The sequence below is a fragment of the Chroicocephalus ridibundus genome, chromosome 12, assembly GCF_963924245.1.
Source record: "Chroicocephalus ridibundus chromosome 12, bChrRid1.1, whole genome shotgun sequence".
Taxonomy (NCBI): domain Eukaryota; kingdom Metazoa; phylum Chordata; class Aves; order Charadriiformes; family Laridae; genus Chroicocephalus; species Chroicocephalus ridibundus.
In genome coordinates, this window is record NC_086295.1 from 5,990,959 (window position 1) to 6,010,214 (window position 19,256).

Below are 19,256 nucleotides of genomic sequence, written 5' to 3' on the forward strand. Positions count from 1 at the left end.
GGGGGCACCGAGGAGATGTGTGATGGCGGAGGGGAGCTCCGCGCGGCCCCCGGCAGGACACCGATCCGCGCAGCTCCGTGTCCCGCCGCCCCGGCGGCGATCGCCCGGTAGCGGCGTTTGGTGCCGGGGTCCGCCAAGCCCGCAGGGGGCGCCCGCGAGCGCTGCCTGACGTCATGGCGCACCCCACGCTGATTGGTGGTGTCCCCGGCGGGGGGCGGGGCATGCCGGGAGTCGCCCCCCCCGGAGGAGGCGGCGGAGCGGGGCACGCGGGGACATGTCCCCTTGGTAACTGCGGCCGAGCGCGCCCGTCCCGTCCCGCCCCTGGCAGGGCTGGCCATGGCGCAGGCCCCGCCAGGCCCGAGCCTCCGCTCCCTGGTGGCCTACGAGCTGGGGGAGAGCGGCAGCATGGCCTCCGTCAGCTTCCAGAGCGCCGCCATGGGGGGCGTCTTTGCCTGCTTCCCCCGGGTGCTGCTGGTGCACCGGGCCGGTGAGCCGGCGGGCCGGGCCCTCTACATCTTCCTGGTGGCCGGGCCAGCCCCGGCGCAGGGGGGCGGCATGGCCAGGGTGGTGCATCTCGCCATCCCGCGGGGTGAGTCGGCGGGAAGCCTGGCCCGCATGTACGGGGCGTTCAGGGCCTTCAACCCCGCCTGTGCCCAGACCCAGCTCCTCCTGGTGGACCCCGACCTCCCCCAGCGGCCAGCACTCGCTCAGGCCTTTCCCGCGGCAGAGGTGCAGCTCTCCGTCTTCCACCTCTGCAAGCGCCTGCAGGTGCAGATCCAGCAGCTGACCTTGGAGGGCCGTGCTGAGCGCCTGATCCTGGCCACCCTGAGCGACACCATGTACGCAGCCACCAAGAGCAACCGCAGGAAGATGCATGCCCTCCTGAGGGACCTCGTGACACCAGACTTGCTACCTCGGCTCCATATTGACTGGCTGCTTGATGATGAGATCTGGGCCACACACAGGGAAAGGACCTGGGGGGAGAGCATTTACTACTTGAGGGACCTGGAGATGGTCACCCAGGGGCTAAGCGAGGTTTTCAGCGCTGGGCTCTCTCTGGAGAGCTGCATCACCTCCTTAGCCCAGCACTACCAAGAGTGTGTTTCTAAGAGCCCTCCTGATGCTGTGATGTGCTCTGCTCCCCATCCTCATCACCATGCTGTTCAGGTAGCTCCTCAAAGCCTACCTGCCTCAGGTCTACCTCTCACTCCTCTGGTGTGCCAGAGTAAGCCATCTCAGAGCTCTGTCCAGGCCTCCCTCACCATGATAGGAGGTCAGCAGCAGCAGCCAGTGGCAGCCTCTCTCACAGCTGGTAAGAGTCCTGTGATTCTTCTCCAGAGTCCACTGGCAGATCCTCAGTTCCCCAGGGCTCTTCAGCAGCAGCCAGAAGCTCCCCAGGCTCTCCTCCAGAGCGAGCCTGTGAGCCCTCAGTTCTCATTAGATCCTTCATCTCCTGCAGCTAAACTGGAGGCCACAGAAAACGCAGAGGGTGACAGCAATGAGGAGATTAACCGAAGGACTGAAGAATGCATCAAGCAGTCTTTGAGGGATATTTGTACGGAGCCAGCTGCCTGGCTGTGCCTGAGTGAGTTTGCAGTGGTTCAGAAGTCTGTGCAGCTGATAGGCACAGGGGAGGATGCCCTCACCATACAGGTCCTGGAGGATGCCTACACGGTGGACCTGAAAGGCCTGAGCAGCTGCACTTGCCACTTCAACCAGGTCTTCCAGCTGCCCTGCCGGCACATCCTGGCTGTGCTGAATTCGGACAGGAAGACCTTGCAGCCAGAGATGCTCAGCAGACAGTGGCAGAAGGGAAGTGATGCCCATCAGGCCGAGCGAGACAGTGCTGATGGCCTCTTGGAGATCCTGAAGAGCTCCTGGGATGAGTCTTTGGATAAATCCCTGTTGGTGTCCTTCCTCACGGAGGAGATCAGCCAGCTTCTCACCCACTGCAGCAGGGAGGAGTTTGAGTGCAGGTACAGGACCCTCCGGGAGCTGGCTGACAGCTGGATCGGGCCCTACATCAAGGTGAAGCTTTAGCACCAGCGGGACCCAAGCTGGTCGCTCTGTGTGTGAGTCCTTGGGAGCAGAGGGGCAGCAGATATGCAGGAGGCCTGTTCATCACTCCATTGATGTCCTGGCTTCTTCCTTTACTCCCCTCAGCCTGTCACGCCCTTGGGGCTCAGCACGGAAAGGGCAGTTTGGGTCCTTCATCTGCCGAGCAAGCATTGTCCCTTGCACAGCGCAGCTGAGAAACCGGATTGGGAACTCCAGATTGTGCTGGAATGGGTAACCAGCTGCTGACCTGGCTAACCAGGCAGGCTGGGAGCCAACCATGGGTGGTGTGGCGTGGGAGGTGATGGTATAATAACATGTGACAAAATTATTTGACCTGTGGCCAGCGCCTGGAGGTCCTTCCAGCATCCAGCTGTGATGTGTTGTGCAACAAAGCCAATAAATCGGCCTTGTATCGCTCAGGAGCTGCGTCTGTCTCTGTGCCAGCTGTGGCCACCCCTCCCTGCTGACAGGACGGTGGGGCTCACTCTGCCTGAGATCAGGCAGGGCTTTGGATAGTGCTTCTTGGTGGTTTTGTCTCATTGCGGTGCTCTCCAGTTAGTGGAGCGAGCCTGCTTGTTGGGAGGCAGCAGATCCAGAGGGTGGCAACCTCCACTGCCGGCAGCCTGCGGTCTGGAGCAGAGTTGTTTGTCTGGTTACGGCAGCTGCTCTCAATTCTTCAGAAAGGGGAACCCGCCCTCCCTCGTCAACAGTTCATGTGCTGGGGGAGGTGGGAGGGATGCTGGGGGTCACAGCAGTGCAAACAAAGCTGCGGTGAGGTGGAGAGCAAAGGCTTTAAACATGTGGTGTGGGGGAGGAAAAAATAGAAGAGCAAACAAGCTCCAGCCCTTGGGTGTTGCTCTTGGGCTGGGTGAGCTCCCTGTTCCCCCTCGCCAGTGAGAGCGACTCCAACACCAGCAGTTCCAAAGCCTGTCGTGTTGGGATGTGTCAGGCTACATCCTGTGGGACGTGGCAGGGGGGGTTGGAGACCTCAGTCATTGCTGTGGTTCAGCCATGATCCCCCCAGTCAGCGCTTCCTTCGTTAACACTTTCATTTCAGCAGAGTTGGCCTGTTGCAGGAATATGACTACTGCGTGGTTGGGGATTTCCTCTTGATCAAGGGTTTTGTAACATTATCTGATACTATCGAATCTCTCTGACTAAATATAGTGTAGTGTTTCCTAAAACACCTTTCAGTAAACTTGGAGCTGCCTCTTTCACCCCTCAAACCGTGCTGCAGAGAGGCTGGCAGGCCCTGCCTGCTGGCCCTCTTTGCCATCTCTCTTCCTGGCCTGTGCGGGCACCTCTCTGATTTCTGGAGGACTCTTCCTTCTGCCTCTTGCTCTGTGCAGCTCTGACGCAGCCTCCCCTCCCAGCCCAGCCCAGCCCAGGGACTGCAGGAAAGTCAGATGCCATCCTCACTAGCGAGAGGATGAGGGCCCGCTGCCGGCTCCTGGAGGAGTCTGGGATGGATTCCCCCCTGCAGCCAGAGAGGTGGGATAGCTGGACCCTGTGCCAGGTCACCGTGACCGGCTCCGTGGTCACAGGCACATGCCTGAGCAACGGCTGCTGCCAGCGCAGCTCCTTGGGTGCTGTGAGTTTCCCTCCGGCGTCCGCCCCATCCCCCTCTCCGCTGGGAGCACAGGAAATAACTCATCCCCACTCTCAGGGTAAACATCTTTCCCAAGAGCGAAACTGCCCGGCTGGGACAAGCGCCTGGCTGCAATTTACCCTCCACGTGAGCGTCATTCCATGCCCTTCCGCACTCCACCCAGCCTGGTCCTTGCTCTGATCCACACGGGTGATCCCAGCTTTGTTCCTGGGCAGGTCTGGAGCCTAGCAGTGTTTGAGGGCCACACTCACAGGCCCAGCTTTGTTCCTTGCTGGAGGGGGACCGGCTCCCACGAGTGGCTGATGAAACGCAGGGGGGTCCCAGCCCATCAAGCCCTCCTTTAATGGGACTCTTCCCGTCTTACTGGAAGGCAGCTCCCCTGAAGCCACATGAAATGCCCTGACATGGAAGGAGAAGAAAGTCCCCTTGGCTGGCAACTAAAAAACCCAAAGCCACGGCTTCCTCCCCCAGATGGGAGCCGGGCGGCATGCCAGCCCCCAGAGCTGCCCAGCACTGGCCTTGCCCTGTCAAGGACTGGCCCAGTGCTGGGATTCCGTTGAAGCCTTGTGCCGTGGGATGCCGATCCCACTGGCAGGGCCGGGTCTCCTGGCTGCAGGGGCTCTGCGGGTCCCACAGTGCCTGCCCCAGCCCGGCTCCATCAGCACCCTGTTGCAGGGGGACTCCCACTGCGGGCACACAGCCCTGACAGCAGCGGGTCGGGCACCAATCCTCGCTCCCCTGCATTGCTCCGTGTGCTGGCACTCCCCACAGCATGCTCGCTTTCTGGCTGGAAGTACTTTATTGCTCGCTCTGACCTGTGCCACCCTCCTGCCCACGCACCGTCCCCGCCGCACCCGTCTGCATGGAGGAACGTCCCTCTGATGCTCTGTCACGCTGCCCGTGCTCTCATGTCAGCCCTTGGGCAGCACAGGCCGTGCACGCAGGCACCCCTGGGGGCGAGGGCATGGGGGCTAACATGCCGTCAGGCCCCGGGAGACAGATGGGACTGCTTGGGGCACAGATCCTACCCAGGCAGCTGGCCGTCCATCGCTGGTGGGGCCGTTGGCACAGGGAGCGGCCTGGGGCAGTGCCCTCGACACCTCACTCATGTTTGCAGAAGCTCTTCAGCGGCGGGGGCAGGTCCAGCCCGTCGATGGCCAGGCGGTGGACAATGTGCTTCTGGATGACCAGCCGGCAGAGGGTCTGCAGCGAGGGAACTGGAAGAGAACAGAAAGAAACAGCTGAGCTGGCCGAGTCGCCGGCGAGGCTGAGAGCAGAGGGGTGTGGAGGAGACGGGCTCTGAGGCTCCCCAGAGGCACCATGTTTTAGGGCAGCAGTGGGTGAGCTTGCTCTGCGGCAGGAGCAGGCATCCTGCCCTGGGCTTGAGCCGGCTGCTCCAGCTGGGATGGGAGCTTAAGGGCCCCGGGCAGTGAAGCTCTTCCCGTTATTCGGAGGAAGGCTGGGAGGACAGTTACGTGCCCAAGCTGTGCGTTACCATGGCTGGTTTGCATTTGTTTACTCTGGGGGCTGTCGAGCGGCTCCCCGGGGTCTCACGTGCCCACGATGCGCTTTCCTTTCATCCTGCTCCCTTGATCTGCCTCCACCGGTGCCGGTGCCAGGCTGCCGGGTGGGCACCGTAGGCCGGGGCTGTGCTGCCTGCGGAGGCAGCTGCCACACTGCCTTTGAGACAACCATCTTCTGAGCCGTTCCCATGGCCGCCCGCAGGGGCTCTGCCGGGTTCCTGTTCCTGTGACACGCACCCCCGTGGGATTCCTCTTTCCGGAGCTTTGGTGGCTCAGCAGCCTGGGTGCAATTATCTGCGGGCAGCGCTCTCCTCAGATTTTAAATGAGAGCTGACTCAAGCCTGTGGGCCCTGGTTCATCCGCTGCTTCCAAGAGCAGAGCCATAGGTGGTACCCGGCCATTTTGCCCACACACAGCTCAGCACCTCTCCGGCTGAGCCTCCTGGATGCCTCTGGGGGCTCACAACGAGCACAGCCACACTGTGCCCAGCTGGCTCCCGACCTTGGGGCCGTTTTGGGATGGCTGGAGTGCTTATCTCTGCCTCGGCGGTGCGGGGCTGCGTCGTGCCGAGTGCTGTGTGACGGGCAGCAGATGCCCTTTGCTTCTCCTGTCCCCAGCCTCCCGTGCTGCATCTCGTGTCACCAGCAGCTCAGCTGCTCACTTCTCATTTTTGCTTCACCAGCTGGACCCCGACCAGAAACAAAACTGCACCAAGAATGATTTTTAAACCCTGAAGAAGTGTTCCAGGAAGTGGAGCTACTGAAGCCTTAGCAGAGGGGAAGAAGTCAGATTGTGCCTCTACAGCAGCGCCTGTGCCAGCTGCGGCATTTGCAGGGACACACAGCCCAGCCCGTGTCTGCGTCAGGAGGGAGCAGCTTTCCCAGAGGTACGTGCTGCCAGCGCAAGTTCCTCACGAGTGGCTGGGAATGGGCCCTCCGAGGTGGCTCAGTGGCCTCCTGCAGCATGCTCTGGCCGGTTGCCCTCAACACGCTCTCAGGACAGGGGGACCTGGGCGTCCGGGCACATTTAACCTCCCTGTTTGGATAATCCGGCTCACAGCAGCGGGCAGAGAGAATCCCGTGTTTCAGCCTTGAGACAGAAGCAGCTGAACTTTGCACCAGTGAGAGAAGCGGTGGCTCCCGGCAGTCAGGGACAGGCGGCACCCAGGCGCTAGCTCTCCTTCTGCCTCTTCTCTCACCTCATTCTCAGCATCTGCTCATTTTCCCAGTATGGTGCTAATTAGCATTAATTAGCCTGACTCCTCACAAGAGCCAGCAACCAGCATCGGCTTTCCCGGCTCCTCCCCGCCTTGCTGAGGGATGCTGGATATTGCCCAATCTCCGATGGCATCACAGGGTGTCTGCCCAGGGCACCCCGCAGCGGGGGCACGCGGCAGGCGCCAGGGGGTGACGTGCGTGCCAGGGCGAGCAGCAGTGCGCAGCCGGATGTTTTGATGCCAAAGGAGGACGTTGCTTGGCTGCGGGCTGCCGTGTGCCCACCGCACCAAGGCTAGGCATGCCGGGGGGTCGCCAGCCTCTGAGACGCAGCTCTGCAAGTGCCAGCGTTGGGCAGCGGTCAGGGGCGTCCGTCTAGCTGGGGATGAGCGTGGTGCTGTGGGGGCACAGCTCCACAGTCCTGCAGCCCCCGGTCTGGGGCAGCCCAGAACACCCACCCCCATTGCTCCACTCAGGAAGGGTGACCAGGCTGGGCTCTTCCCTAACCATCATGGCAGAGCTTTCAGGGGACACCACCCATCAGTGGCAGCGTGGGGTCTCGCCCATACTCTGCAGGGTGGGGGGCTCTCCTGTGCCCTCTGCCCTGTGGCACACACTGACGCTCCCACTGTGGGGACTATGGGGTGACCCCACCAAAACTACCCCCCCCCGGGCTCCTGGCCCGTGCAGGACATGCCCCAGGGAGGGGGCAGGTACCTACAGCCGTATTCCACCGGGATGACCCGGACGCTCTTGGTGGAGGCGAAGACGTCGACCACAGCGTAGAGCGGGCGGGTGGTGGGCAGGCGCCTGGCGCTCGGCCCCATGTCCTCTCCGTTGATGACGATGTGCATGTCAGCAGTGCCGTCGGGCTGTGGGGCGTACAGCACGCCGATCCGGCTGCGCCGGGCAGTCGCGGGCAGCACGTTCATCTTGAACAGGTCATCCAAGATGTGGCTGTAGCGCCCGGGCTTGCTGCGTCCTACCAGCGTGTCACGGGGGATCCTCACCCGCTCGATCAGCAGAAAGGGCTCCCACGGGGAACCCTGCGCCCGCGCCCCCTCCCCATCCTCCGTGACGCGGTTGTGGCTCCGGGTGATGGCGAACACCCAGGTGTCCCCCATGTTGACCAGGTCCGGCAGCGAATACTCGGGCACCACCTCCAGGCTCTGGGGGTCGTGGGCCGTCAGCCCCACGCGCAGGTGCCCGCACCAGCCCAGCTCCTTCTCCTCGATCTCCACCAGAAAGATCTGCCCGGGCGCCAGCGGCTCCTGGCTGAAGCAGAGCCCGTTGGCGAAGCTCTCCACCCGCGTGGCCCGCGTGCGCGAGGCGTCCAGGCGGACGTTGGTGCCGTGGACGCGGTGGAAGCGCGCGGCGAGGCGGCACCGGGACGCCATCGCCGACACCGCTATTTTTAACTGTCCCCGTCACAGCTGTCGCCGGGTGGTGACGGCCCCTCTGGGCTTGACTCGGAGGGGTCCTAGTGCCGCGGGGGAGGGCGGGAGGGGACCCCAGGGCGGGAGGGGACCCTGCGTCTGCTGGGGCACGGCCGGGCCCCACCGGGTTCTCAGGGCCACGCAGCACCTCCCCGGTGCTGCCCGTCGGTGCCCGGTGCTGCCTGTGGCTGTGCCCGGTGGTAAGCGGTAGTGCCCGGCCGTTCCTGCTGTGACCGGTGACACCGGGAAGTGCCCGGTGGTGGCCATCGGGGCATCGCACCCTCGCCGCCGTGCCCGCACGGGGTTGAGGGCTCCCACCGGGGCCGGATCCCCGCACCGCGGGCACCGTGGGGGGGGTCCTGCGTGGTGGCCCGGGGCAGGGCACGGCGTGGAGCAGGGACACCCCAGCTGCGGCCCCCACCGGGGGTCCCGTCCCGGGGGTCCTGTCCCGTCCTGGGGGTCCCGTCCCACGTGCGCGCGCGGTACCGGGGCAAGCCCCGGCCGGCCCCGGGGCGCTGATTGGCCGCCGCCAGGCCCCGCCCCGCTCACGTGGGCACCGGAGGTCATATGGGCGGGTGTCATGTGCCCGCCGGGACCGCCGCCGCCTGCGAGAGCCGCGCCGGGAGCGGCCGAGGTCAGCGGGACGGGGCCGGGGTCGGCACCGAGGGGCTGGGAGGGACCCCGGCCGCCGGAGGCACCGACCGGGACCGATCGCTCCGGGGCCAGCGTGGGGGGTCGGGCCGGACCGGACCGGGGGCAGCTGGGACCAGCCCCGGGGGTCGGGTCGGGTCGGGCCGGGCCTGGGGCAGCCCCGGGGCGCTGCTGGGATCGGGGCCGTTACCGGCGAGCAGCGCCCCGACCTCCCCTCCCGTCCCCCCGCTCCCTTCCAGATGGGGCCGGTGCTGCTGTGCGCGCTGCTGCTGCTGGGGCTGAGCCGGGCCGCCCCCCCGGGCCACGAGGTGACCTTCCTGCCGGGGCTGGCCAAGCAACCCTCCTTCCGCCACTTCTCGGGCTACCTCTGCGCCGGGCCGGGCAAGCACCTGCACTACTGGTACGTGAGGCCCTGCCGGTACTGGGGCTGGTGCCGGGCTGAGCCCGCAGCGGCCGGGGCGGGGGCCTGGCTGGGCACTGACGGTGGTGTGTCTGCAGGTTTGTGGAGGCCCAGAGCAACCCCCAGAGCAGCCCCCTGGTGCTGTGGCTGAACGGGGGCCCCGGCTGCAGCTCCATGGAAGGATTCCTGAAGGAGCACGGCCCCTTCCTGGTTAGTAGTCATGGCTGTCCCATGGCTCAAGGCTGGCAGGCTGCGTGGCACGTGCCGTCCCGCTGGGGCCAGCCTGGTTGTGCCCATCGGTCACTGCCTTGTGCTTCCCCAGATCCAGCCCGACGGGGTCACGCTGAAGTATAACGACTACGCCTGGAACAAGGTACGGGCGCAGGCGCTGCAGCCCTCCACGGCTGTGGGGAGAGGGTGGCTCTGAGCCAGTTCCTCCCCCTCCCCAACACACCCTCCTCTCAAGTCTGCTGTCAAGCGGGACAGGAATGTGGCCCCACCAGCACAGCCCTGGGGCAGGCCAGACACCCACGGGTGCCACCACCGGCAAGGCCAGTAGCCCTCTGCCTCAACGAGCCAGGAGGGGAGGTGTCCCCTGATCTCCAGCTCCTCTGCTGTCCCTGCAGATTGCCAATGTGCTCTACGTGGAGTCCCCCGCTGGTGTCGGCTTCTCGTACTCTGATGACAAGAAGTACGCCACAAATGACACCGAGGCGAGTGACCTGAGCTGCTGAGAGGGACCTGCCTCCTGCCTGCCCCAGCCTGGGTGCTGGGGGTCCTGCCTTGCTGCTGACCCCTGTGTCTTCCTGCCTTCAGGTCGCTCACAACAACTACCTGGCGCTGAAGGATTTCCTCCGGCTCTTCCCCGAGTACTCCAAGAACGATCTCTTCCTCACAGGGGAGAGCTATGGGGGGGTCTATATCCCCACGCTGGCGGAGTGGGTGATGCAGGACCCCAGTCTCAACCTGAAGGTGGGCAGCTGGGCTCTGCCGCCAGCCTTGGGCTAAGCCAGGGAGCCAGAGGGCTTGGCACGGCTTCACTGGGGCGCTCGAGCGGATACCGGGGTGGGGACCGTCTGTGAAACCAGCGTGCGGGGCCCCCTCCAGAGTGTAGGGCGGGTCTGGCCCTGCAGCCTTTCATCTTCTCCTGGGGTGCTGGCAGGGGCTGCTGGCGGACGTGTCCATCCCTGCCACGAGGGACCAGGGGAGCGTTCTCAGGCACCCCCGACCCTTCCTGTTGCCTCCGTGGAGTAAACAGTGCCGCATCTGCTTCCTGCCTGCTGCTGCTGCTGCTGTGGCTGCCCTGTGGGGAGCTGGAACACAACAGAGTTGTTTTCTTCTTGCCTTGTAGGGAATCGCTGTGGGAAATGGCCTCTCCTCCTACGAGATCAATGACAACTCCCTGGTTTACTTTGCCTATTACCACGGCCTGCTGGGGACTGAGTAAGAGGAGGGGGAGTGCTGCCGCTACATCCCCGTGCGAGCAGGATGGGGGCACAGTGTGGGATGGGACCGGCTGGGTCAGTGGTGTGCAGGACAAGGGAAGCTCCTGGCCTAATTTGGGCCAGTAGCCAGGCTGTGGAGATGGCCCTTCGTCCTAGGCAGCTCCCATGGGCACATTTGTTTGTGCCGTGCACAGGGCACCGAGCGACGTGCTGTGTGGCTGCTGGGCAGGGAGCCTGCAGTGCAGCTGGTGCTGTGGCCGCTGGCTTTGTGTTGGCGTTGCCGTTTGGGCAGTGTGGTCCAAGCCCCCTGGTCTCTGCCCGCAGGCTGTGGAAGGATTTGCAGGCCTTCTGCTGCTCCCAAGGGAAGTGCAACTTCCATGACAACTCCAACCTGAACTGCACGCTCAAGGTGAGGGGAGCCAGAGCCCCTGAGCGCCTGCCCGATCCTGGTCTGTGAGCAGTATTCACCACCTGGCTCTGGATGGGCCCACGGTCCCTCAAGCATCCTGAGTCCCAAATCCTTCCGGCTTGTTGCAGATGGAGGAGACTATTCAGATCATAGAGGAGTCCGGCCTCAACATCTACAACCTCTACGCCCCGTGTGATGGCGGTGTTCCTGGGAGCATGAGGTGAGAGTGGTCCCAGGGCAGACAGGTCTCCAGGCACTGGCTGTCTTTGGTTTGTGGCGTGTGGGGTCCCCGTTGGCAGAGGGATGTGGTGGGCTGGGCAGGGCGTCCGTCTGGGACAGATGGACCATGTCTGGCTGCTGTCAAGGACTCCCCTGGGGAGGACCTTGAACTCCTGTTTCTCCAGAGCTTTCAGGCTGTCCCTGTGCTCTTTCTGGCCGCAGGTATGAGGGTGACTCTCTCATCACACATGACCTGGGCAACTCCTTCATCCGGATGCCGATGAAGTTCTCCTGGCGGCAGGTGAGCCTGGGCATCTGTGCCACGGGGCTGCGAGCATCCTCTGCCCAGCCAGCAGTGCTGCCTGTGGGCAAGTGCTGCTGTGTCAGAAACTCCCAACTCTCTCCCAGAACCTGTTCCGGATGCCGGTAGCCCGGAATAAGGTCCGGATGGACCCTCCTTGCACGAACTCCACAGCCCCCAGGACATATCTAAACTGCCCGGAGGTGAGGAAGGCTCTCCACATCTCCCCTGACGCCCCGGAGTGGCAGGTGTGCAGGTGAGCAAGTTCTGGGTGGGAGGGAGGGACTGTCGCAAGCACGAGCAGCTGCATGATGCTAATGCTTCCTCCGCAGCTTTGAGGTGAACCGCAGCTACAAGCGCCTGTACATGCAGATGAACGACCAGTACCTGAAGCTGCTTGGAGCCACGGTGCGTGCTGGGGAGCCCACCGGGCCCTGGGACCAGCTCTGGCCAGGGCTGCTGCCCTGTGAAATGCTCACCCTCCTTCTGTTCTGCAGAAATACCGGATCCTGGTGTACAATGGGGATGTCGACATGGCCTGCAACTTCCTTGGGGATGAGTGGTTTGTGGATTCGCTGTGCCAGAAGGTAAACGGGCAGGGTAGGGCTTGGTCCAGGCCAGTCACCAGCTCTAGACTGTGCAGTCGGCTGCGCAACGGGGCTGGCTGTGGCAAGAGCGTGGGCAGGGCTTGGCCGTCTGCCTCAGGCACCTGAGGCACTGAGGATGCTGCCACTGGTCCCAGGTGCAGGTAGCTCGCCGGCCCTGGCTCTACACTGAAGGAGGCGTGAACCAGATCGGGGGCTTCGTGAAGGAATTCACCAACATCGCCTTCCTCACCGTCAAGGTAGGGCTGAGGGGCTCCGGGGAGACGGGGACAGGGCTGCTGGCTGTGACACAGGCGGGAGTGCCAGACACCGGTGCTGCAATCAGAGTGGGGTGGTGCTGGCTGGGCTGTGGGCAGCCTGGGGCTGGAGATGCAGGGCAGCGTCAGCCCCGTGGCCGGCACTGACCTGCTGCTGCCTGTTTCCCGCAGGGAGCCGGCCACATGGTGCCCACGGACCGGCCGCTTGCTGCCTTCACCATGTTCAGCCGCTTCATTAAGAACGAGCCTTACTAGGAGCTGTGGGGAGGTAGTGCCTGGCGCCCCGGCTGCCCTCACCACCCGGCACCTCCCGCACAGCCTGTCCTTGCTGCCGCTCAGCTGCGCCTGGGCTCCCTGTGCCACAAAACGAGTCACTTCTGCGGCCGGTGGGGCTGCCCCCTCCAGCCCAGGGGCTCTGCCTGGCTGGACAGGGTGGAGGATGGGGCTGCCTGTAGTGGACGGGGGGGTGAGGAGAGTCACAGGGGCTCTGTCCTTGCTGGGTGAGGAGTCGTAACCCTTGTGCAGCTGCCTCCTGGCTTGTGGCTTCCTGTCTCACCTCCTCCCTGTCTGGGCAGACAGCTACTTCCCTCCTGGGAAGGGAGCAGTCCCCGCCACTTCCCCTCTGCCCCTGCACGCACACAGCCCTGGGCAGGCTCCGAAGCGGCTGCCCCCTGGTAAGAAAGCACAGTTCATGTGGTGGCTGCGGGCAGCTGGGCACTGCTCCTGCAGGGACTTTCTGCTCTTCTCCAAACTGCTCCCACATCTGGTCCTGGTGAAGGAGGCTTGCCATGAAGACAGTCCCACCACCTGCTCACTGCCTGGGGCACACAGCGCTCCTGGGAACTTGCAATAAACTCTCTGAACAAGGTGGTTCTGCTCCTCATTGCCCAGCTCCTCGCACCACTCTGCCACCCCCTGCTTTGCTTTCCTTTGCTTTCCAAGGAGTACCACTACACGCTGAGGATCCAGCAGAGGTGAGTGCTGACACACTGTGCTGGGGAGCCAGAACCTTGTGGTCTGTGCCCCCTGTCTCTGCAGGGGGTCAGTAAGGCCTGGAAACAAGCCACCCACAAGAGCAGGGGAAGTGCAGTTGCTCTGAGCCCCATCTGCCTCCCGAGTACCTGATCTGGGAGACCAGTGCTGTCTGCCTCCTTCCCTGTCTCTCCCTACATGCTGGCAGCCATGCAGTCCAGTGTGGGCACATTCTCCAAGCAACGAGGCCGCGCAGGTTGGAGTCGAGTGGTTTATTAGTGTAATGAGAAGGGGTGCAGCAGGGGTTCCCAGAGCAGCTGTCTCCGCCTTGCTGCTACCCACCAGGGCACAGGCGCCCTGCGGGATGTGGCAGTGGTACCAGGGAAGCTGCTTCCTACCTACAGTCTACGGGTCCAGCCCGGGATCTGCCCTCGGTCCGGGGTGAAGGAGCGAGTGGGGAGAAGAGCTAGAGCTGGTGGGGGTCCATGCTGGGCTCTGCAGGCCATGAGCTGGGGTAGGTGGGGGTGGTAGGGGCCGGGCGGTATTTCTCAATCACCTCCCGCAGCCCCTTGGAGAAGTGGAGATCAGCTCCCACCGTGAGGAATCCCTGCAAAGGGGAAGAGGATTAGCACAAGGCAGGCTGTGAGTGTGGCCTGTCCCAGCAGGAAGGACTTGGTCCCTGTGCCTGCTGGGGGGTCCCAAGCTGCCCCCATCCCACCACGTACCGCATGGTTGGTGACCACCTCCTTGGTGAAGTCCATGCCTTCTGGCAGTGGGATCTGCACCCCCTTTTTAGTCCTCTCTGCAGGGAGGGAGAGATGCAGTGAAGACGAGTCCCACTGCCTCTGCCCCAAGCCTGGCTGAGTGTGGTCAGTGGTGGTGCCTACCATTAATGATGGGCATGATCGTCAGCTGCAGCAGGGTCTTCAGTGGGGCCTGCAGTGAGAACAGCTGGGGAGAGAGAGGAGCATGTGTGAGCACAGCAGCAGCAGACCGGCCTGCCTGGGCAGGGCATTCCTGCACTTAGCACTGGGTGGACTAGAAGGGGGTGTCCTGCAATGTGCAGCCCCTCCCCAAGCCTCCTCCGTGCTGTGGCTGGGGACTGGCAAGGGAGGCCAGACCCCCAGGCTGGCACAGGGTCTGCTCACCGCTAGCGACTCCAGTGCAGACTGCTTGGAGTAGATGCGAAACCTGCAGAGGAGAAAGCAGCCGTGAGCGGGGCACGGAGGGGGACCTTCCCCACAGCCTCCGCGGGACCCCAGCGTGGGCCATACCGTCGCAGGTCCAGCTGCACACGGAGCGCCTTCCCTTGCAGAAACACCTTGGCGCTCAGTTTTGTTTCCTAAGGAGAGAGAAGGATGAATCGCAGCCCTGCTGTGACCACTGCAGGCAGGCAGCTGGCCAGGCTGGCTGCTCCTCTTGCTCCCCAGGCCCAGCTGTCCCTCTGCTTTGGGACTCCAGAGCCATCCCACATGGGGTGGGTAATGTTTTTGCCCTGTGTGCTGGGGTGGCTGCACAGGGAGCCCCGGCCATGCCAGCCCCCCACTCACCATGGCCATGCTGGAGAGCTGGATGGCGGGGCGTCCTGGGGGCACCAGCGAGATGTTGAGGAAGGCAGAGACGGAGACAGAGGTGCCCGAGGGTTTGATGATGCAGCGGGGAGGAGCCGACACCTGCAGCACCAGCCGCAGCGGAGCATCCACAGCAGGGCTCTGGGGAGGGCAGGTGAGCAGGAGGCACAGAGCTGGGCAGAGCAGTGCTCTGCCCCAGGGGCTCCCCTGTGCCTCCCACCATGGCCAGGTGCTCCTCTCACCTGCATGAAGATGGTCCCAAAGAAAGTGGCTCTCAGCAAAACCTCCAGGTCCTTGGGCACCTGCAGGGAGGACAAACCGTTGGAGGGTAAGCGAGCAGCCGCTGTTGATCCCAGCAGAGCTGCTCCTTGGGTGGCAACTTCCTCTGCTCTGTGGGCAGAGCCCAGCCCTCCCTCCTGCCTGGCATCAGGCCCCTGCCCGCAGAGCTGCGTGTGCATAGCCGGGTGACCCAGCACTGCTTACCTTCTCCCCCTGGAGCTCTATGGCCAGCACACCTGCCTGGAAGTATGAGTGCATAGCTGAGTCAAAGAAGTACTCAGAGAAGGCAACGTAGACCATGCGCTCGGTCTCCTTGATCACCGGCTCCACCGCGTGGTTCTCCAGCTCTTGGTTCTCTCTTGCACGGGGGAAGAACATGCCCTGGGCCGAGAACAGGAGATGTTTCTGCAGCCGTAGCACAGCCCACACTGCTCACTCCACCATGCCCAGCATGCAGGCTGGCACAGCTGCTCCCAGGGGGACTGTGGGAGGGTCAGTAGGGCAGGATCCAGTGGTCACCTTGAAGTCTAGGTCAAGGGTATCTGTGGAGATGGCTGGGTCCCGCAGGAGGGAGTAGTCAATCCCAATGTGTTCATCCACATAGTTCCTCACTGCCAGGGAAGATGTGCTGTTGTAACCAAGCCTGCGGGCTACCTGTCAGCCCAATGCCCAGCTGTGCCTGCCCCCAGGGTGAACGGGGTCCAGTTCCTTCCCTCGGGGCAACACTCACCCGGCACTGTGTCCAGCACGGAGTTCAGCAGCACCAGGCTGGCGTGCTCCAGGGATGGGCAGATCTGAAAGGCAAGGGCTGGGCTAAGAGGGGAATCTCTCCAGATGCAGATGAGAACCCAGACCCTCCTCCCGCTGCGGGGCAAGGCCAGGCTCCCCCGGGCTCCATTGCCTGTCTCCACTCAGCCTTACCTGCTGGCTGAGGAGGAAGCGCATCCCTGTGATGATGAAGGTGCTCAGGAATTCATAGACCGTTCTGCAGGACACAACAGCAGCTCTGCAGCTGACTGCCGTCCCCTCCGGCTCCAGTCCTGCTCCTCCATCCCCATGCGAGCACACAGCCTGGGCTGGGGAAGTCCCGAGGGTGCAGAAAGGGGGGCCGGGGACCCCGGCACAGGAGGAGCTGGCCCAGCCGAGGGACAGGGCTGCTGTGGTAGGTTTGGGTGTACCTGAGCGTGCCAGAGAAGCCTGCATGCATTCTGGCAATGGAGGCATTGCAGGTCATGTTAGAGATCTTCAGGCGCCCAGCCTCATCTTTGGCCAGCTGCAGCACTGTGTGGATGTGGACGCCATCCGCAGAGGCATTGATGGACCCAATGTCATAGCTGGAAGCGAGAAGATGAGAGGAGCACATGGCTCTTAGCAGCTGCAAGGCAGCAAGGCACCCATGGCACCCAGTGGGCATGGCCAAGCTGTGGCCCAGCTGTGGGGTAGGCTGGTCCCCACAGGAGTGGGGAGTGGGAGGTAGCTCACAAGAACCAGTAGAGCAGCTGTCTTCGGAAGCGCAGGCTGATGGAGGCGTTGCTGATGTTGAAGACGAGGTGTTGCTGAGGCTGGAAGTGCAGGTCGGAAAATGCCAGCTGCAGGTCCATCACTTTGACCCTGCAGGGGAGGAGACAGAGATGGTCGGATGGACAGATGGACACGGGGAGCCACGTGCGCGGGGAGCGGGCAGCACTCACTGGCTGATGTTGTAGTGGAACTGCCCCTCCTTCCCATGCACGTCTGGCATCGTGATGTTCTGCAGCTCCTGCTCCACGAAGCGCAGCCCCTCCTGCTTCACTGCAAAGCAAAGTGAGCTGGGGCTGGCAACAGCCAGGCTGTGCCGCCCTCCCAGCAGCATCGCCCCCAGCCAGCTCCCCAGCTCCTCTCCAGGCACCCCACGCACGGGCAGTGCAGGCAGGGGTCCCAGCCGACAGCCTTACCCAGGTGCAGACCCCAGGAGCAGCATCCCAACCTGCCTCTTACCCAGGGCCCGGGAGCAGGGTCCTGGCCGGCCCCTTACCCAAGTCCAGCCCCTTGGAGGTAATCCGGATCTTGCAGCCGGGTGGGCTGTGCGAGGCCGTGACCAGCCAGGGCAGGAGGAGGAGGAGGAGGCAGCTGCCGGCAGCCATCTCACACCTGGAGGCAGAGAGCAGGGTCAGCACGGGCTGGCCCAGAGGGGCACACAGGGGACACCTTGCCACCCTGGGAGGGAGGCGGCTGCTGCCCAACCTGCTCGCAGCCCAGGGCAGGGGTGGCCCCAAGGAACACCCCATGGCTCTGCTGCTCCCCACACCCCAAAACCCCCCAGTGCTGCCCGGGTCCCCATTGCCTGAACCCCCATGGACCAGCAGCTCATGAGGGGCACAGCCCCCACCCTAGTGTGCTGCACACAAGCCCCCAGCACAGACCCTGTGGGGTTCGTGGGGTCTCACATCCCCTGGGAACACTCGCTCCAGCCAGCTCCTGCTGGCCCCAGCACCCTCCCATCCTGCCCTGAACACACCCAGCTCCCAAAACTGCATGGCAAAGTGCAAGCCCAGCATGTGCTGCTGCAGCGGGGAACCCCAGCACCCCACAGAGAAGGGAGCCCTCTTCTGTAGGGCTGCCCCACAGCCCTCCCAGCCCCACGGGGCAGCCCCAGCTGCCCCCTGCCATGGAGATGTGCTGCCTGCCCGCACGCCCCACACACTCCGGGTGCTGGGCTGAGACGGGATCTGGAGCCTGCCCATGGAGCAGCAACAGGCAGAGATCCCTGCAAGACTGTGGGGACGGTCCACAGCTCCCACAGCATTTTCCCCCAGTTCTCTGCAAGGGAGAGGACGGGGACCCTCCTGCCCAAGGCCCAGAGCCGCCATCCTTCCCCCAGGCTGTGCACAGACCGGGGGTTTGCCTACACAATGCCGGCTTAGTTTGGGTACTTACAGTGAGGTTGTCCTCGGCTCCCCTTAGCGTAGGGAAGCTGAATCACGTGAAAGGAGGGAGGGAGAACACCAGCAGCTCCAGGAGTTTCTTTTGAGCTTGCTGAGGTTCCCCTGCCTTTATATATCCCACCAGCTGCCACTCCTTGCAAGCCCACAGCTGGGAGGAGACAGCGGGACGGGGAGGATGCAGGTCTCCGGCACGCTAAGCCCCGGCTGCCTGCCAGCACAGGCAGAGAGACAGCGGGTTGCTCAGACACCCGGACTCCAATCTGAGCATGCAGCGTTCCTCCTCCACCGCAAACACAGCTCCTCGCGTGTTCCACAAGCGCAGCCACGCACCATGTCCCAGGGCATCCCGGCAGTGCTCAGGGTGGCGAGGGGCATGCGTGCAAATGGGGTCCGAGGGGTCTGTCACGTCGGGCAGCCCCCCCCAGTCTGTGTAGAGGTAAGCCTCTACCAGTGCCCCGGCCGCCCTCTGCCAGCTCCATCCCTGTCAGGTCAACTCTGTGCCACAGACAGAGCCCAACATAGGCCCCGTGGCCTCATCTGTGAGGTGAGCCCCAGGCGGAGAAGGTGCTGAGGCTGCCGGATCCTCAGTGCTGCTCCAACAGCCTCTGCTCAGGCTGACACGAACCGGGCAGCTCGGGGTCTGCAGGACATGCCTCTCTGCCTGGAGTTGCCCAGCTTGCTGCCGGCAGCTTGGCAGGCACCGGGGCTTGTGGAACCATGAGGAGGACTGATGAAGTGGCCCCAGCAGCATCCACGCTGCCATCCTGCTCCATCCCATGCCTGCAAGCGACAGGGAAGCTCCTCAGGCCAGGGCTTCCTCCCCCGGTCCCCAAGCAAGCTGCAGGGGCTGCCCCTGCCCTCACCACCCACTTTGCCCACTTGAGCCCCCCTGCTCCGAGGATGGAGGCTTCACGCTGTCCCTCCGCGGAGTCCCCTCTCCCCTCCTGGGGACGTGCAACAAGGGGTTGGTCTGAGCCAGCACTTTGCGCCCTGGGCGATTATCTGTGCTGTGGGGCAGCAGAGCCGGGCGGTGTGGGGCTCGCGCGGCAAAACACAGGGAGACTTGAGAGACTTAGTGCTTACACAGCACTTATCCCTCCAGAACTGCTTTGCCAGCATTAACTCATTAAACTGACCCCGGTGCTCTCAGAGCAGAGGGCAGGACTTGTGGGAGAGCGAGCAGGTCGGGCCGCTGCCCGGGAAGACAGAAAGGCCCTTGGAAAGCTGAGCAGTGGAGATGCTCCAGAGGCAAAGGGCAGGAAAGGGCTCTGTGGCCAGGGGTGACGGCCCCGCGGCTGCTCCTCCCTGTGTCCAGCCACACTGGGGAACACGGCCGGGAATACATCCCAACGGGCCGCGCGGGAAGGCAGCCACGCCAGCATC

General features: G+C 63.7%; 4 protein-coding genes across 7 annotated transcripts; 2 read left to right on the top strand and 2 right to left on the bottom strand.

Moving 5' to 3' along the window:
• Positions 1 to 5,989, top strand: ZSWIM1 (zinc finger SWIM-type containing 1). 3 transcript variants are annotated; one of them, XM_063350043.1, is made up of 2 exons: positions 316 to 1,976; positions 5,873 to 5,989. In XM_063350043.1, exons 1-2 carry the CDS (start codon positions 337 to 339, stop codon positions 5,922 to 5,924), a joined length of 1,692 nt encoding a protein of 563 aa, XP_063206113.1. In that variant the 5' UTR covers positions 316 to 336; the 3' UTR covers positions 5,925 to 5,989. The 3 variants fall into 3 exon arrangements, with proteins under 3 accessions (XP_063206112.1, XP_063206113.1, XP_063206110.1); XM_063350040.1 differs by lacking the exon at positions 5,873 to 5,989 and adding an exon at positions 2,412 to 2,717; XM_063350042.1 differs by lacking the exon at positions 5,873 to 5,989 and having other exon boundaries at positions 1 to 2,400.
• On the bottom strand, positions 4,348 to 7,823 carry NEURL2 (neuralized E3 ubiquitin protein ligase 2). The gene is made up of 2 exons (XM_063350046.1): positions 7,126 to 7,823; positions 4,348 to 4,884 (listed from the first exon to the last, which is right to left on the bottom strand). The coding sequence occupies exons 1-2, from the start codon at positions 7,799 to 7,801 to the stop codon at positions 4,769 to 4,771; spliced, it is 792 nt and encodes a 263-aa protein (XP_063206116.1). The 5' UTR covers positions 7,802 to 7,823; the 3' UTR covers positions 4,348 to 4,768.
• Positions 5,937 to 12,997, top strand: CTSA (cathepsin A). 2 transcript variants are annotated; one of them, XM_063350045.1, is made up of 15 exons: positions 5,937 to 6,076; positions 8,731 to 8,891; positions 8,990 to 9,101; positions 9,214 to 9,264; positions 9,518 to 9,604; positions 9,708 to 9,863; positions 10,243 to 10,334; positions 10,661 to 10,745; positions 10,874 to 10,965; positions 11,187 to 11,265; positions 11,373 to 11,521; positions 11,598 to 11,673; positions 11,763 to 11,852; positions 12,008 to 12,109; positions 12,299 to 12,997. In XM_063350045.1, the coding sequence occupies exons 2-15, from the start codon at positions 8,731 to 8,733 to the stop codon at positions 12,380 to 12,382; spliced, it is 1,416 nt and encodes a 471-aa protein (XP_063206115.1). In that variant the 5' UTR covers positions 5,937 to 6,076; the 3' UTR covers positions 12,383 to 12,997. The 2 variants fall into 2 exon arrangements, with proteins under 2 accessions (XP_063206115.1, XP_063206114.1); XM_063350044.1 differs by lacking the exon at positions 5,937 to 6,076 and adding an exon at positions 8,378 to 8,474.
• Positions 12,998 to 13,356: 359 nt separating this feature from the next.
• PLTP (phospholipid transfer protein) lies at positions 13,357 to 18,713 on the bottom strand. The gene is made up of 16 exons (XM_063350384.1): positions 17,866 to 18,713; positions 16,964 to 17,079; positions 16,641 to 16,740; positions 16,432 to 16,560; positions 16,128 to 16,283; positions 15,871 to 15,934; positions 15,680 to 15,743; positions 15,469 to 15,560; positions 15,154 to 15,330; positions 14,913 to 14,972; positions 14,650 to 14,811; positions 14,374 to 14,441; positions 14,248 to 14,290; positions 13,987 to 14,050; positions 13,825 to 13,901; positions 13,357 to 13,706 (listed from the first exon to the last, which is right to left on the bottom strand). The coding sequence occupies exons 2-16, from the start codon at positions 17,070 to 17,072 to the stop codon at positions 13,566 to 13,568; spliced, it is 1,506 nt and encodes a 501-aa protein (XP_063206454.1). The 5' UTR covers positions 17,073 to 17,079; positions 17,866 to 18,713; the 3' UTR covers positions 13,357 to 13,565.
• Between the last annotated feature and the right edge of the window lie 543 nt (positions 18,714 to 19,256).

Coding starts and splice junctions, on each gene's coding strand:
- ZSWIM1 (XM_063350040.1), top strand. CDS start 337: ATGGCGCAGGCCCCGCCAGGCCCGAGCCTCCGCTCCCTGGTGGCCTAC. Junction 1,977..2,411: donor AGGGAGGAGTTTGAGTGCAG/GTACAGGACCCT, acceptor CAGCGCCTGGAG/GTCCTTCCAGCATCCAGCTG.
- NEURL2 (XM_063350046.1), bottom strand. CDS start 7,801: ATGGCGTCCCGGTGCCGCCTCGCCGCGCGCTTCCACCGCGTCCACGGC. Junction 4,885..7,125: donor CATCCCGGTGGAATACGGCT/GTAGGTACCTGC, acceptor GTTCTCTTCCAG/TTCCCTCGCTGCAGACCCTC.
- CTSA (XM_063350044.1), top strand. CDS start 8,421: ATGTGCCCGCCGGGACCGCCGCCGCCTGCGAGAGCCGCGCCGGGAGCG. Junction 10,335..10,660: donor CACGGCCTGCTGGGGACTGA/GTAAGAGGAGGG, acceptor CTCTGCCCGCAG/GCTGTGGAAGGATTTGCAGG. Junction 12,110..12,298: donor TCGCCTTCCTCACCGTCAAG/GTAGGGCTGAGG, acceptor TGTTTCCCGCAG/GGAGCCGGCCACATGGTGCC.
- PLTP (XM_063350384.1), bottom strand. CDS start 17,072: ATGGCTGCCGGCAGCTGCCTCCTCCTCCTCCTCCTGCCCTGGCTGGTC. Junction 15,744..15,870: donor GCTTCCTCCTCAGCCAGCAG/GTAAGGCTGAGT, acceptor CTTGCCTTTCAG/ATCTGCCCATCCCTGGAGCA. Junction 14,442..14,649: donor AGCTCTCCAGCATGGCCATG/GTGAGTGGGGGG, acceptor CTCTCTCCTTAG/GAAACAAAACTGAGCGCCAA.